Raw genomic sequence first — 14,401 nt, 5'->3', positions numbered from 1 at the left:
TTTTTTTTTTTTTTTTTTTTTACGTTTTTTTATAAGGAAAAATATATAATTGAATTATTCAGCCTAGATATAAAGTCGAATAAAGTAGAGATATTATAAATAGTTACACTTGTTTATGGCAATTTTTCTTTCTAAGAAGTATCTAGCTAGCTACTTGGAAAATTAGCGTGGTGCTAAAGAAGTTTCATTCAAAAGAAGAGAGTGACAAATTAACTAACAGTGTTTAGCATTAATATTTGTTATTTCTTTCAACTCGTTACGCTTTGGCGTTGCTAATTATGATTGCTAAACAAAACATTTACGGTAACCTCATCTGTGCTGTAAATGTTTAAGGCCTATTAATTTAAAGAAAAACGTAGATCAGCCTCTTTTTATTTACTTAAATAATGATAATACATTTCAAACCGGGTATACTTATATATATACACTTTATTTAGAGCTAAGGTAAATTACAAAATAAAACGTGTCGAAGAAGTTAGAAAAGTCAAGAAGACAGAAGTCATTCGACATAGAGATATTTCAAGGACACGAACATTCTGTAATTAACAACACTATAAAAAGTATACAAGAAAAATTGGCACTTGACCTACACCAGTTGAGTAACTCATCATGTAACAGACCTTACTGTTTATCTAATTTTTTTTTCAAAATATTGTTTCTCTTTAGAACCAAAAATATAAAGGGATATATAAAAACTAACCATTAATACAATAAGGTAGAAAAAGTCGGATCTTAGTATCTTTCGTATATGTCGACCGCCTACGTATGCCTCTTAATTTCCCTTTCAATAGATATCGTCATATATATACTATATAAATATAAAATCGTTGAGTAGTCTATTAATGCCTATACCGACATATATATATATATATTTAACCTTTTTATTTTGGTCAAATATATATTTAAATTAAACTCAGTTAATTGTATTGCTAAATAAAAGTAATAATATCATGCACGACTCATGTACGAGGAATTTCTTCTTGCTTTTTGTAGGAAGTGAAATGGGGAATGGTGAGCATGGTGGAGGCTGAGCGGCGGCTACTGGCCAACGCTCTGCTTGATGCAGGAAACCACCGCTTCGTCCTCCTCTCAGAATCGGACATCCCTCTCTTCAACTTCTCCACCGTTTACTCTTACCTCGTAAACTCTCAACACTCCTACGTCGACATCTACGACCTTCCCGGACCAGCAGGTCGAGGCCGCTACAATCGCCGTATGTCACCTGTCATCAGCCGCGGTAACTGGCGAAAAGGCTCTCAGTGGTTCGAGATAGACCGTGAGGTAGCTGAAGCCGTAGTCTCGGACACAATTTACATTCCTGTGTTCAAGAAACATTGCCTTTTGGGATGTTATGCCGACGAGCATTACTTACCAACGCTTGTCCACGTTATGTTTCCGGGGAAGAGCGCGAACCGGTCGCTGACGTGGACTGATTGGTCACGACGAGGGCCGCACCCGAGGAAGTACACTCGGCGGTCAGTGACTGGGGAGTTTCTGTATAAGTTGAGGAATAGAGAAGGGTGTGTGTATAATGGGAAAAAGAGCGAGAAATGTTACTTGTTCGCTAGGAAGTTCGATAACAGTTGTTTGGATAAATTGTTATATTTTGCTCATAGAGTTATGGGATTCTAGTTTGCTCATATACTTTGTAATTACAATACTTGTTCACATTGTTTTAATTATTTGGTATCCTTCTCCCAAGAATTCTTTTCTACACATCCACTTTAATTCTACATACCCTTCTTCTTTAATGAAAAGACGAAACTACTGCTTTAACAATTTTTAAATAAAAATTGAACATCCTAGGTGTACCAGTTGCACTGAGCTCGCAACCACTGAGCTATTGTGTTTTTCGTTGAACACTTACTATTTTAATTATATTTAACCTTTAACAACCTTTATTAAAGATAATATTGTCTTTATACGATTGAGGGTTTTTTGAGAAATTGTTTTAATGGATAGGGGATATGAGATTTTGATCTTCTTTTTTGTATTTTTTCAGAGAAATCTTCTTTAACTTTCTCCTTGTTTAGTCATCTTCTTTCTTTATGTTTGTGAGGCCCATTTATTTGTTCGAAGTTGAAAGGCCCAATTGTGTAATAAAAACTTGTTCACCTTCTATTAACTCCTTGTGATAATAATAATAAGTTAATAATAACTACAAATAATAACTCTATTCTAGTGTTATTTATTCGAGACGAATTTTTGTAATTGATCATGCAGTCGAGTCAGTAATCAGTATTAATGATATACATTAGAGAACATCAGTTTTGCCAGATCTGATAAGTTCGTAGAGAGCGTAATTCAACTGCAAGAAAATTCACACAGTTCTAATCTTGCAAGTGGCATGATCAAGCGTTTATACTAGTTTGTTTTTTTTGATAGGTGGATAAAAATAAAACCATAAACTTTCTCAGTTTTTTTTTTAAATAATGAACCTTTTTGTAGTATGAAGAGTTACCAAAACTAATGATTCAACAATTTATTAAATCTTATAGTTTTTCGTTGTTTGATTAGGTGATTCGTTGTTCAATTACGTAATATAGATATGATTGTTTATTGATATAAGATATGGAGATGGCTCGAGCTCATATATATAATAAGCGCATGCGCATTTAATCTAAACTATTAATTTTATACGAACGAACGCGGCCGTTTTTTTCCGAACGCGGACGTTTTATTTGTTTTTAAAGTATACTGAAACTCAGANACCGGGTATACTTATATATATACACTTTATTTAGAGCTAAGGTAAATTACAAAATAAAACGTGTCGAAGAAGTTAGAAAAGTCAAGAAGACAGAAGTCATTCGACATAGAGATATTTCAAGGACACGAACATTCTGTAATTAACAACACTATAAAAAGTATACAAGAAAAATTGGCACTTGACCTACACCAGTTGAGTAACTCATCATGTAACAGACCTTACTGTTTATCTAATTTTTTTTTCAAAATATTGTTTCTCTTTAGAACCAAAAATATAAAGGGATATATAAAAACTAACCATTAATACAATAAGGTAGAAAAAGTCGGATCTTAGTATCTTTCGTATATGTCGACCGCCTACGTATGCCTCTTAATTTCCCTTTCAATAGATATCGTCATATATATACTATATAAATATAAAATCGTTGAGTAGTCTATTAATGCCTATACCGACATATATATATATATATTTAACCTTTTTATTTTGGTCAAATATATATTTAAATTAAACTCAGTTAATTGTATTGCTAAATAAAAGTAATAATATCATGCACGACTCATGTACGAGGAATTTCTTCTTGCTTTTTGTAGGAAGTGAAATGGGGAATGGTGAGCATGGTGGAGGCTGAGCGGCGGCTACTGGCCAACGCTCTGCTTGATGCAGGAAACCACCGCTTCGTCCTCCTCTCAGAATCGGACATCCCTCTCTTCAACTTCTCCACCGTTTACTCTTACCTCGTAAACTCTCAACACTCCTACGTCGACATCTACGACCTTCCCGGACCAGCAGGTCGAGGCCGCTACAATCGCCGTATGTCACCTGTCATCAGCCGCGGTAACTGGCGAAAAGGCTCTCAGTGGTTCGAGATAGACCGTGAGGTAGCTGAAGCCGTAGTCTCGGACACAATTTACATTCCTGTGTTCAAGAAACATTGCCTTTTGGGATGTTATGCCGACGAGCATTACTTACCAACGCTTGTCCACGTTATGTTTCCGGGGAAGAGCGCGAACCGGTCGCTGACGTGGACTGATTGGTCACGACGAGGGCCGCACCCGAGGAAGTACACTCGGCGGTCAGTGACTGGGGAGTTTCTGTATAAGTTGAGGAATAGAGAAGGGTGTGTGTATAATGGGAAAAAGAGCGAGAAATGTTACTTGTTCGCTAGGAAGTTCGATAACAGTTGTTTGGATAAATTGTTATATTTTGCTCATAGAGTTATGGGATTCTAGTTTGCTCATATACTTTGTAATTACAATACTTGTTCACATTGTTTTAATTATTTGGTATCCTTCTCCCAAGAATTCTTTTCTACACATCCACTTTAATTCTACATACCCTTCTTCTTTAATGAAAAGACGAAACTACTGCTTTAACAATTTTTAAATAAAAATTGAACATCCTAGGTGTACCAGTTGCACTGAGCTCGCAACCACTGAGCTATTGTGTTTTTCGTTGAACACTTACTATTTTAATTATATTTAACCTTTAACAACCTTTATTAAAGATAATATTGTCTTTATACGATTGAGGGTTTTTTGAGAAATTGTTTTAATGGATAGGGGATATGAGATTTTGATCTTCTTTTTTGTATTTTTTCAGAGAAATCTTCTTTAACTTTCTCCTTGTTTAGTCATCTTCTTTCTTTATGTTTGTGAGGCCCATTTATTTGTTCGAAGTTGAAAGGCCCAATTGTGTAATAAAAACTTGTTCACCTTCTATTAACTCCTTGTGATAATAATAATAAGTTAATAATAACTACAAATAATAACTCTATTCTAGTGTTATTTATTCGAGACGAATTTTTGTAATTGATCATGCAGTCGAGTCAGTAATCAGTATTAATGATATACATTAGAGAACATCAGTTTTGCCAGATCTGATAAGTTCGTAGAGAGCGTAATTCAACTGCAAGAAAATTCACACAGTTCTAATCTTGCAAGTGGCATGATCAAGCGTTTATACTAGTTTGTTTTTTTTGATAGGTGGATAAAAATAAAACCATAAACTTTCTCAGTTTTTTTTTTAAATAATGAACCTTTTTGTAGTATGAAGAGTTACCAAAACTAATGATTCAACAATTTATTAAATCTTATAGTTTTTCGTTGTTTGATTAGGTGATTCGTTGTTCAATTACGTAATATAGATATGATTGTTTATTGATATAAGATATGGAGATGGCTCGAGCTCATATATATAATAAGCGCATGCGCATTTAATCTAAACTATTAATTTTATACGAACGAACGCGGCCGTTTTTTTCCGAACGCGGACGTTTTATTTGTTTTTAAAGTATACTGAAACTCAGACTAATATTTTCAGTCTCCAGACTCCAGTAGGTTAGCATGTGATTTTGTGGACTAATGTTTTTTTGGTATCAATTATGGACTAATGTTTACCTAAAGATTAACTATTTTTGTTTCTGGAAAATTAGACATAAAATATGAAAGTTTTATACGATGTTTTAGAATATTTACAAATACAACGTATGTACAAAAATATTAATGAACCCACAAGATCACTTGGATTACGGATAAAAAAAAAATTGTTGCTTATTTAGTAACAAAAAAAAAAAATACGAAGGGGAAAGGCTGGTTCCAAGAAACATGGCACTCCTCTTCCTATACGTTTTTTTTTTGTTGCTAAACTTCCTATACGTTTTTTCTTCAAGACTTTTCCAAGTTTATCTTTTGCATTACGAAATTATATGCAAATGTATTCAAAAAAAAAAAAAAAAAAAAACTATATGCAATAGGTTATTACTCATATCATAATTACTGAGGAGTTAAACTACAACGAAAATGTTTCTTTTCTTTTTTTGGTTAAAAAGACTACTATGAACATGCTACAAACTAAAACACAAAGAAACTGTAATATTTTTGAGTTCGCCACCCCCAAAGGTGAATAGCAATTCGGAAATGGGGTTTTTATCATTTAGACATATCAAACTCATGAATAGATGTTTTTGTATTCTCTGAAATACCAATAACGTCGTGACAAAAGCTATGTGACTGTGACAATACAATTTGAGGCAAATCACTATAATTAGATAACGCTGCCAAGAATATTTTTTGATGTTACAATAAAAAACAGAAAATAATAAACAGAGTAAAATTTTAGTTGAAAAATCATTTTTTTGGTTTATAGAAGCTAAACCGAGTCTTCCTTGACAAAAAAAAAAAAAAAAAAAAAAAAAAAAAAAAAAAAAAAAAAAAAAAAAAAAANACAGAGTCGATCGATTGTGGCTAAAACGTACAACAAGTTTTGAGAGAAAAAAATGAGATTTAAAATCCACCCAACAAGAAATTACCTGAGTAGAACAAATCAATTTGACGAACCTTCTTAGAAACCATTCACTAAATCACCCTTTTATTATATAGTTTAATATTAATGAACTCACAATAACTTGGATAAGATTAATCTTCTTTTACACAACACATTCTATATTTTATGTTATAAATTTTCTGGTTTAATACTAGCTTTTTTTATATATTAGGAAAAAGAGTACGCAAACCAAAAAAGGTTATAGTAAGACTTTCATTTTATTTTGCTCAAAGTATAGTTTGACAAAATGACATACTACATATAACATATTAGTCGACGAGACCAACTAAAACCAACAAGTTGGGGTTATTGCAAGCTTTGCCTTTTTCTGACATGAAATTATGAAAGAATCTGAAAGACTGAAACCTGTCTTTTTCTCTAATTTTCATAGTTTTTTTTTCTATTTTTCAGAACATGTTTGATTTCAGTTGTGTTAAAGTTCTGTGAAGATCTCGCAGAAATTCTTTCAAGAATGGACCGCATCAGCCTTTAGTAGTATAGTGCGGTTCACAAGAAGTAACCATGTAGCATAACGATCGAGCTTTTTTATCAGCCATCAGATCTAAAAAGCCAAACGGATGGGGAGATCGGAGTCGTCGACTTGTTAAATAAGGAAGCATTCTCAGTAGGGGTTGACGTCAAAAGTCTCCTTATTTATGACGCCATAAAACGAAATTTCGACGTGGACTTCTTTGGTGTGTTGCCAGGTTGTTTCCTTTGTCGTTCTACGAACCTTCATTATTTCCTCTTTTATTTTCTCCTTTTTGTGTTAATATAGAGACCAATAGACTAACCCATATATATACTTCATTCCCATTATAGCTTCAAAAAACATCACTAAACCTAGATTTCATAAAAGCTCTATCCTCTCTCTTCCTATCTCTCTTAAAACTCCAAATATGGCAGGGAAGAGGTTATTCCAAGATCTTGATTCCGACCAAGAAAATAAGTCCGATAAACGAAATAAATCTCTACCATCCCTTTCCTCGTAATTTGCTTTTATCAGAAAATCTTGATTCTTTTTTTTTTTTCATTTCTTATATTTATTTTGGTTATGATGAATCATTCCTACAACCTTTATCTTTGTTTGGAGCATGTTCATTCTTCAATCGTTTTTTTTATCACACACATGCTAGTATTTTATTTTATGTATATGCTCTATCTCCCTCTGATCTTTCTCTCTCTTATCCACAAAATTATATAATATCTTCTTTTTTATTTTACTACTCTTGAACTTTATTTTTCACATAACTTTTGTTTTCGTCCAATTTCCAGTGTGCTTGGAGCATTCATCACAGAGAACACCATGAAGAGCTTCTCTTCAGCCCTAGAGCCCTTTCTTCGGAAAGTTGTAAGTACACACTATAATTTTAGTTTAATTTAATTTGTTTATCAATATTGTATGAGTAGCACTAGATTCATCGTGCATATCTATACTTTTAAAACTGACAACTCATAGAGATAGAGAATTGGAGATATTGTCAATTTAACAAATTGAGAATTAGATATACATATTTACTATGTTTGATCATATGCATATAGTTAAGCAACAAGTGTTACATACAATTATACGAGTCTAGGATTGACGATGTCTAATGCGAGAGTTGGAACTTGATAAGTGAAAAAATAAGAAAGATTCCATCATGTTGCTAGTATATTATAAATTCATATTTTATGTACAACAAATATGTATACTTGCATACATATATCATATATAACACATACATTACTTAATATATTTTTTTTGGGCAAACATTACCTGATATATATATATATCATAACTTCATAGCTTCATGATTCATTAAGATAGTATTAGATACTTACAAAATTATAAATCTTTTTATTATTGATAACAAACCTCTCTAACCTAACATTTCAGTCAACTAAATATCTAGAAATAAAAAACAAAAGACTGGTCTACACACATATATACACATATGTACAATATATATATATATATGCTAGTACCATTGACAATATCTGCATACGCCTACACATTTAATTTACAAAATATGTCTTTTTAGCACTATGTGATTTTGTTCGGTGAATTTTGTTGTTTTAGATTCTTAAATAAAGTCTGAGATACATGTTAGTCTTTTTTTCATGTATATTCAATTCATACATAAAATCCAATAGAGCTAGAGATTAGTTGATGGGGTACATAGTAGTGTGTTACACGAAAAAATAATAGTAACAACAAATATAATACACATATTAGTAGTTTACACACAAAATTTTGTGTATTAAAATATGAAACGGCAAATTGATTTTTTTTTTATAACTCTTTTGGTGATGCATGAACAAACAGGTAAGACAAGAGGTAGAATATGGAATAAGTAAAAGATTCCGATTCTCTCGGTCATCGTCGTTCTGGGTGGAAGCTCCGGAGAATACTACTCCGACATTTAAGTTGATGTTCCGTAAGAACTTAATGAAACCAATATTCACCGGAAGCAAAATCAGTGACGTGGACACCAATCAACTTGAGATAATCCTTGTTGATGACTCAAACAATCCGGTGAATCTCGACCGTCCGATCAAACTAGACATCGTTGCTCTTCACGGAGATTTTCCTTCGGATGATAAATGGAGTAGTGATGAGTTTGATGGTAACATCGTCAAAGAAAGGGATGGCAAACGTCCGTTACTTACCGGAGACGTATCTGTGACGGTGAGAAACGGCGTTGCAACGATCGGAGAAATCGAGTTCACAGATAACTCGAGTTGGATCCGTAGCCGTAGGTTTAGAATCGGTGCGAGAGTTGCCAAAGGGGGTAGTGATCAAGGTGTCACGGTTTGTGAAGCCATGACTGAAGCGATTGTTGTTAGAGATCATCGTGGAGAATGTAAGTTTATTTTCTTAATTACTAGTAATTATTTTACCTTAACCTGAAAATAATGAAATATATATAACAGTTAAATCTATGCATCATTTATATATATATATAAAGTTTTTTTGCTTATATTCGTTAAGCAGTACTCCACTATAGGGATGTGATAGTAACTTATCAACACTAGCTAAAAGCATGTTTCAATTATCTTTGAATTGACCATAGATATATGGCATCTTATCGATCCATCATATACCCTTTTTATATTGATTCTAATCATTCTATGCAACATATGCGTGCATTCGTAATACATTAAATTGATATTTTGTTTTTGTCAGAATTTATTGTACTACTATTTTCAAAATTTTCGTTATTAAAACTTCTTTTTTTTTGGAACATATAAATCGTTCATATAAGGTTTTGGTTTGATCTGTTTTTTTTTCTTTTTCTTTTGTTAATCGGTTTTATATCTTTTAAGACTCTTAGTTTTTACTTTTTAGGTAGAAAAAAAATGTTATATTAAACTGTTGAATTTGTCATGATGATATGTTTTGTCTACAAGTATTATTTCTGTTTACTTTGTCTTTACATACACAAACCACACAGATTTTAATTATTTTTTATGTCGACCGTATGCAAACGACTGTCCACTTTTTATAAATGCCTAAAGTCTTTTGGTCAATATGCTTATATCTTATTAACTATTGTTATTATCTATCTTATCAATTAATACTTGATTGAGTTATATAGTCTATTCACTATGAAATCATATAATTCGAACATTATAACACACAAATCCTAATTCTTAATCTGATGGGTTCAACAAGAAACACATGCATAAAGCGGATATATATAAAGTACGATGCATAGTAGAAATTAATTACAAATTCTAAACAGTTTTGTTTTGTACAACTTGGGGTTCGTGAAGTGTACAAGAAACATCACCCACCAATGTTAGAAGACGAAGTGTGGCGGCTAGAGAAGATAGGCAAAGATGGGGCCTTTCACAAGAAGCTCTCCTCTAAACAAATCAATACCGTCCAAGACTTTTTGAAGTTATCAGTCGTTAACCCCGACGAACTTCGTCAGGTTTAAATTATTATCTAATTTGGTATTGTTTGACCCCAAAAAGTTTATAAGCATTATAGAACTAATAGTGTTAATTTTGTTTTGTTAATTTATGTACAGATTTTGGGGCCTGGAATGTCTGATAAAATGTGGGAAGTAGCATTGAAACATGCTAGAGAGTGTATTTTGGGAAATAAGTTATACATTTCCAAAGGACCGAATTATTTCATGATTTTGAATCCGATATGCGAGGTTATGAAAGCAATGATCGATGGTCATGATTTCTCTACTCAAGAAGCCCTGAATCAGGTATATATATAATATAGCTCAATGATTCTATATTGAATGATGTATATTGGTTAGAAACTGTATTTACATTTCGTCTTTGTTGCAGCGCTACGTTAAGGACTTAGTTGGAGAAGCTTACTTAAAGTGGGACTTGTTAGAAGAACGAACGAACGAGGCTGCTCTTTTGACACAAGGTACTTTTAAAATAAAGTCGATGTAATCACCATTTCTGTTATTATATATATATATATATATAATTGCTCAATATCGTTGATTATTAACTGAATTTAAATTACAAAAATGATACATAGGTGACGAATTGGACCAACAATATGCAACGGGCCAGTCCCACTACCAGAACATGGAAATCAATAGGTCTTATCAACAAAACGGATATGTTCAAGAGAGTCTTGTTACAAACAATTTGGCGATAGTAAACGAAGGGTACATAACGACTCCACCGGGGTTCGAGATATGTTTCACCGGATCTTCGTCACAAAACAACCATATAAACCCTTTCTAAATCCTCATCTATCTACGTCAGTATTGGAAGAAGACACACCCTGTCCATAGTGCCTTGACAGCGATTGGGCTCTCTCTAAATGAGAGTTTAATCTTACTACATGGTGAAAACATGTAATCTACATCTGTGGATCATTATTGTACATAAAAAGTGTGAAATTGACTAGAGTCATATGTATTTTTCGTTGAATGGTATACCACTTGTTCACGTTTTCATGTAAATATGAAAACGTTGTTTTTTATACCATTCACTTTTTAACAAGTTTTTACGGTTTTAAAAATGTTATTCCGACTACATAAATATATGTACTTGTTGAAAGCATCACAGTTACTCAACCTTAAATGAAAGAAGATGATTATTATGTCATTGTCTCTTGAGCACAAGAAGAAACATTCATCTAACCAATCCTAATTTACACAAGCCATGGCAAAATGAAATCGAAGCTTAAAAATTGGAGAAATAAAGGTAGAATATCTAAAATGACATTTGATGATCTAATCTTATTTTAATCTAGCGTAGAAGTAGTTGTAGGAGTAGTAGTATCCCTACGAAGCTCCTTGACGAGAGTAGCGAGAGCCTCAGGGTTAAGACCAATATCGCAAAGAGCAATGAGAACTGACAAAGTATGTCGATCCAGCCCCGTCTCCAATATGTTCGACATCCTAAACACCAGCTCCAACGACTCCCTCGCTGTTTCAGCTGCTTCCTGATTCATACTCTGTCCAACATTATCCACGACCAAAAACTCAATTTTGACTTTCGGAAACGCCTCAATTTCATAGTTTCAAATACTATCTAATCAATTAGATCCTAAGGTAAGAAGATTGTTAGGAAATAAAACGAACCGATTAAGCGACGAGGACAACGAACGGCGTCGAGATCTAAGATCTTGAGATGAGATGAGATGAGTTGAGAGAAACGATTCTCGATTTCGTGATCGGCGGGACAAGACGACGAGAGGCCTAAACAGAATAATAAAGCCAATAAACCATTGGCCGGTTTTGGGAATATTAACTGGTTCAGTTTAAACCAGGTCGGCACCGGTTATGATCAATTAATCATAGAGGAGGAGTTCAATTAAAAGAAAGGAATGATGACCAAAAGGGAACACCTTTCTTGGGTCTTGAAAGCAAAGAAACAGAACATATATCGAAAATGACAACATAAAATAGTTGGGACTAGCACTTGGGATATGGGCAATGACAATCATTGGCGATCTTTTTGGCGTTTGGTGAGTTAAGGAATGATTTGAAGTTAGGGTTCTTCAGGTACTGGCAAACACAGTGCTGTTGCTCCTTCACCTTCTTGCAACACTGATCCGATGGATTTGACCCTTTCCTTATGGTGTCCAAGCATGGACTCAGCTGCATAGGATCACATGGCTCTACCGCAGCGACTCTGTTCTCTTGAGCAACAATGAGAATGAGAAGGATTGCACAAGCGAACAGCACTGGTTTTGTAAAAGAACACTTCATTGTCTCTCTACTCTCTAAGTTGGAGTTTTCAGAGAAAGAAGAGGAAGGTATTTGGTTTGGTGTTTGAGGTGGGTTTCTCTCGTTCTATATATAGAAGAAGATGGCTTTGAGTGAGTCACGTTACTGAAATGAGAGTTTGTGGTTACAGGAGATCTCGATACTGTATGTCTAAAAGAGATTATAGTTTATTTTTTAAAATGCTCGGACAAAGCATAAAGGCCTAAACACCATTTGGGAGAAGTTATGAAACCACGTGCATCCAACATAGATGTCAGCTTTCGGCTAACCCCCCGTGAAGGTATATGAATTTGTTGACACTTAAACAAAGAAAAGAAAACACTTTCATAATTATATTCTAATTCATTACTATTGTATGATATATAATGTACTACTACTACAAAGAAAGCACAAAATATGACTCTAATATCTAGTTTACTTTATATTCGAAAGTCATAACTTACAGCCAACTTGCACCAAAAGCTGTACTGTTTCCATTCACTGTGTAGTTGCTTCCTTCAAAATCTTCGATGTAGTGCAAGTCTGTAACCAAACAAGAACACCAATCAGATAAGAAGCCATCGAGGTTTTCATACTTTGTACGTAATAGATAGGAATAAACAAAGCCCGAGACACATGATTAAGCAAGAAATCACATGATTAAGTAGAAAATGCAAAAATGTGACCAAATCAAATAAAGAGACTGTAAAATGCAGAAGAAATGTTATCTTTGAGAGTATCATATATGGTGCTAAATAGAAAACATACAATCAACGTTAAGTCACTTTGAGAGAGTCAGAATAAGACGAGGAGTGATTAGCTTTCCGGCCATCATCAATCTTGATATTGACATCAGACAAGCCAACATCTTTCAGACCATCAATCTTGATATTGACATTAGACAAGTCAACATCTCTCAGGCCATCAAACTCTATATCTGAATCAGACGAATCACCACCATCTCTCAGGTCATCATCACTTCCGATATCAGAATCAGAGGAATCACCATCGCCATCAGTCTCAATATCCGATTCAGAGTGAGTGTCATGGGCGTTGTTAACAGGATGCTTACGCACAACCTCCTCCATGACCTCATCGTCACTATCATCGTGATTACCTGATAACTTCCTAATCATCATTAACTCAAATAAATCGGGAATTGAATCCTCATCTCCATCATCCAAAATCTTTTGAATCCTATTTTTCAGCTCTGCAAAACCAAATCGATAAAAAAAAAGAAAAAAAAAGCACCGTATTACATTCTAAGCAAATTGTAATATCTATCAGCGAACTCAAAAAAAAAAAAAAAAAAATTGAATTCAAGAGAGGTCACCTTCTTTAGAAAGAACCTTGTCGGTATTGAAACTAGGCGCGGAGTCGGAGTCGGAAGAGAAGAAGACGGGACGGGAAATAGCTCGGTCCAAGAGAGGAACAAAAACAACACGAGAATGACGAAGATTCACGGGTGAGTGAAGGAAAGTTCGAGTTCGAGCCAATAAACTGGGTAATCTCTGAAGAAATCGACTCATGGGATTCGCCTAGGGTTTATCAGAGGATTGTCAAATTAGGGCTTTTGAATCAAAAAAGCAATGTTAACCGCTCTTTTCTTCGTTTCCGGTTATAATTAACTGAATCCGACAAGACTGGGCCGCGTTTTGTTGACCAATCCTTTTTTATCATTGTTGATAGTATATGGAACAGCCCAATCTAGGCCCAGATCTTTTTTTTTTTTTGCTCAAAGGTATTTTATTAAGACACATTTTCACCTGACCTGAGGGGTCCGATTTAAAAATAATTTGTTTGAAACATGAAAAATTATAATTTGTTCGTTCACCAGTCAATATTGTAAGTAATATTAGGATTTATCACTTTTTAGTTTTTTTTCCCTCAAATCTCAATGACAGTAGTTTGCTTAAACAACTAAGATTTTCCAGCAAATCCGGACCAATATTCTTGGTGTGTAAACAAACACAACTAGCAGATTAGATACTAGATAAAATATACAATGTGCCAGTATAAACAAAAATATAGGAGTACTAACTTGTGATCGACTTGTGTGTGTGTTTTTTGACTTGTGAGTTGTTTTGTGACCCCCCTCTAAATGTTTCTTGTCTTTCGTACCTCGAATACCTAAAATGTTCAAAATACCTCTGACAAAGAAAAGAGAAAAAAAAAAAAAAAAGAAAAA

General features: G+C 33.8%; 5 protein-coding genes across 6 annotated transcripts; 3 read left to right on the top strand and 2 right to left on the bottom strand.

The window, feature by feature from the left end:
- On the top strand, positions 35–1,640 carry LOC104753826. Its single transcript, XM_019238459.1, has one exon. It carries the CDS (start codon positions 1,009–1,011, stop codon positions 1,630–1,632), a length of 624 nt encoding a protein of 207 aa, XP_019094004.1. The 5' UTR covers positions 35–1,008; the 3' UTR covers positions 1,633–1,640.
- On the top strand, positions 2,744–3,947 carry LOC104753825. Its single transcript, XM_019238460.1, has one exon. It carries the CDS (start codon positions 3,316–3,318, stop codon positions 3,937–3,939), a length of 624 nt encoding a protein of 207 aa, XP_019094005.1. The 5' UTR covers positions 2,744–3,315; the 3' UTR covers positions 3,940–3,947.
- LOC104751237 (protein SAR DEFICIENT 1-like) lies at positions 6,870–10,987 on the top strand. Of its 2 annotated transcripts, none has more exons than XM_010473147.2 (7): positions 6,870–7,019; positions 7,307–7,382; positions 8,340–8,877; positions 9,791–9,951; positions 10,051–10,239; positions 10,325–10,412; positions 10,530–10,987. In XM_010473147.2, exons 1-7 carry the CDS (start codon positions 6,931–6,933, stop codon positions 10,739–10,741), a joined length of 1,353 nt encoding a protein of 450 aa, XP_010471449.1. In that variant the 5' UTR covers positions 6,870–6,930; the 3' UTR covers positions 10,742–10,987. The 2 variants fall into 2 exon arrangements, with proteins under 2 accessions (XP_010471449.1, XP_010471447.2); XM_010473145.2 differs by lacking the exon at positions 6,870–7,019 and adding an exon at positions 7,071–7,180.
- LOC109129708 (non-specific lipid-transfer protein 2-like) lies at positions 11,079–12,307 on the bottom strand. The gene is made up of 2 exons (XM_019238462.1): positions 11,587–12,307; positions 11,079–11,459 (listed from the first exon to the last, which is right to left on the bottom strand). The coding sequence occupies exon 1, from the start codon at positions 12,214–12,216 to the stop codon at positions 11,920–11,922; it is 297 nt and encodes a 98-aa protein (XP_019094007.1). The 5' UTR covers positions 12,217–12,307; the 3' UTR covers positions 11,079–11,459; positions 11,587–11,919.
- On the bottom strand, positions 12,659–14,395 carry LOC104751238 (clumping factor A-like). The gene is made up of 3 exons (XM_019238458.1): positions 13,547–14,395; positions 12,982–13,423; positions 12,659–12,756 (listed from the first exon to the last, which is right to left on the bottom strand). The coding sequence occupies exons 1-2, from the start codon at positions 13,740–13,742 to the stop codon at positions 12,990–12,992; spliced, it is 630 nt and encodes a 209-aa protein (XP_019094003.1). The 5' UTR covers positions 13,743–14,395; the 3' UTR covers positions 12,659–12,756; positions 12,982–12,989.

The sequence above is a fragment of the Camelina sativa genome, chromosome 16, assembly GCF_000633955.1.
Source record: "Camelina sativa cultivar DH55 chromosome 16, Cs, whole genome shotgun sequence".
NCBI classification, from domain to species: domain Eukaryota; kingdom Viridiplantae; phylum Streptophyta; class Magnoliopsida; order Brassicales; family Brassicaceae; genus Camelina; species Camelina sativa.
Note: the sequence above shows the minus strand (reverse complement) of the source record. Positions and strands in the feature narration are given on the sequence as shown.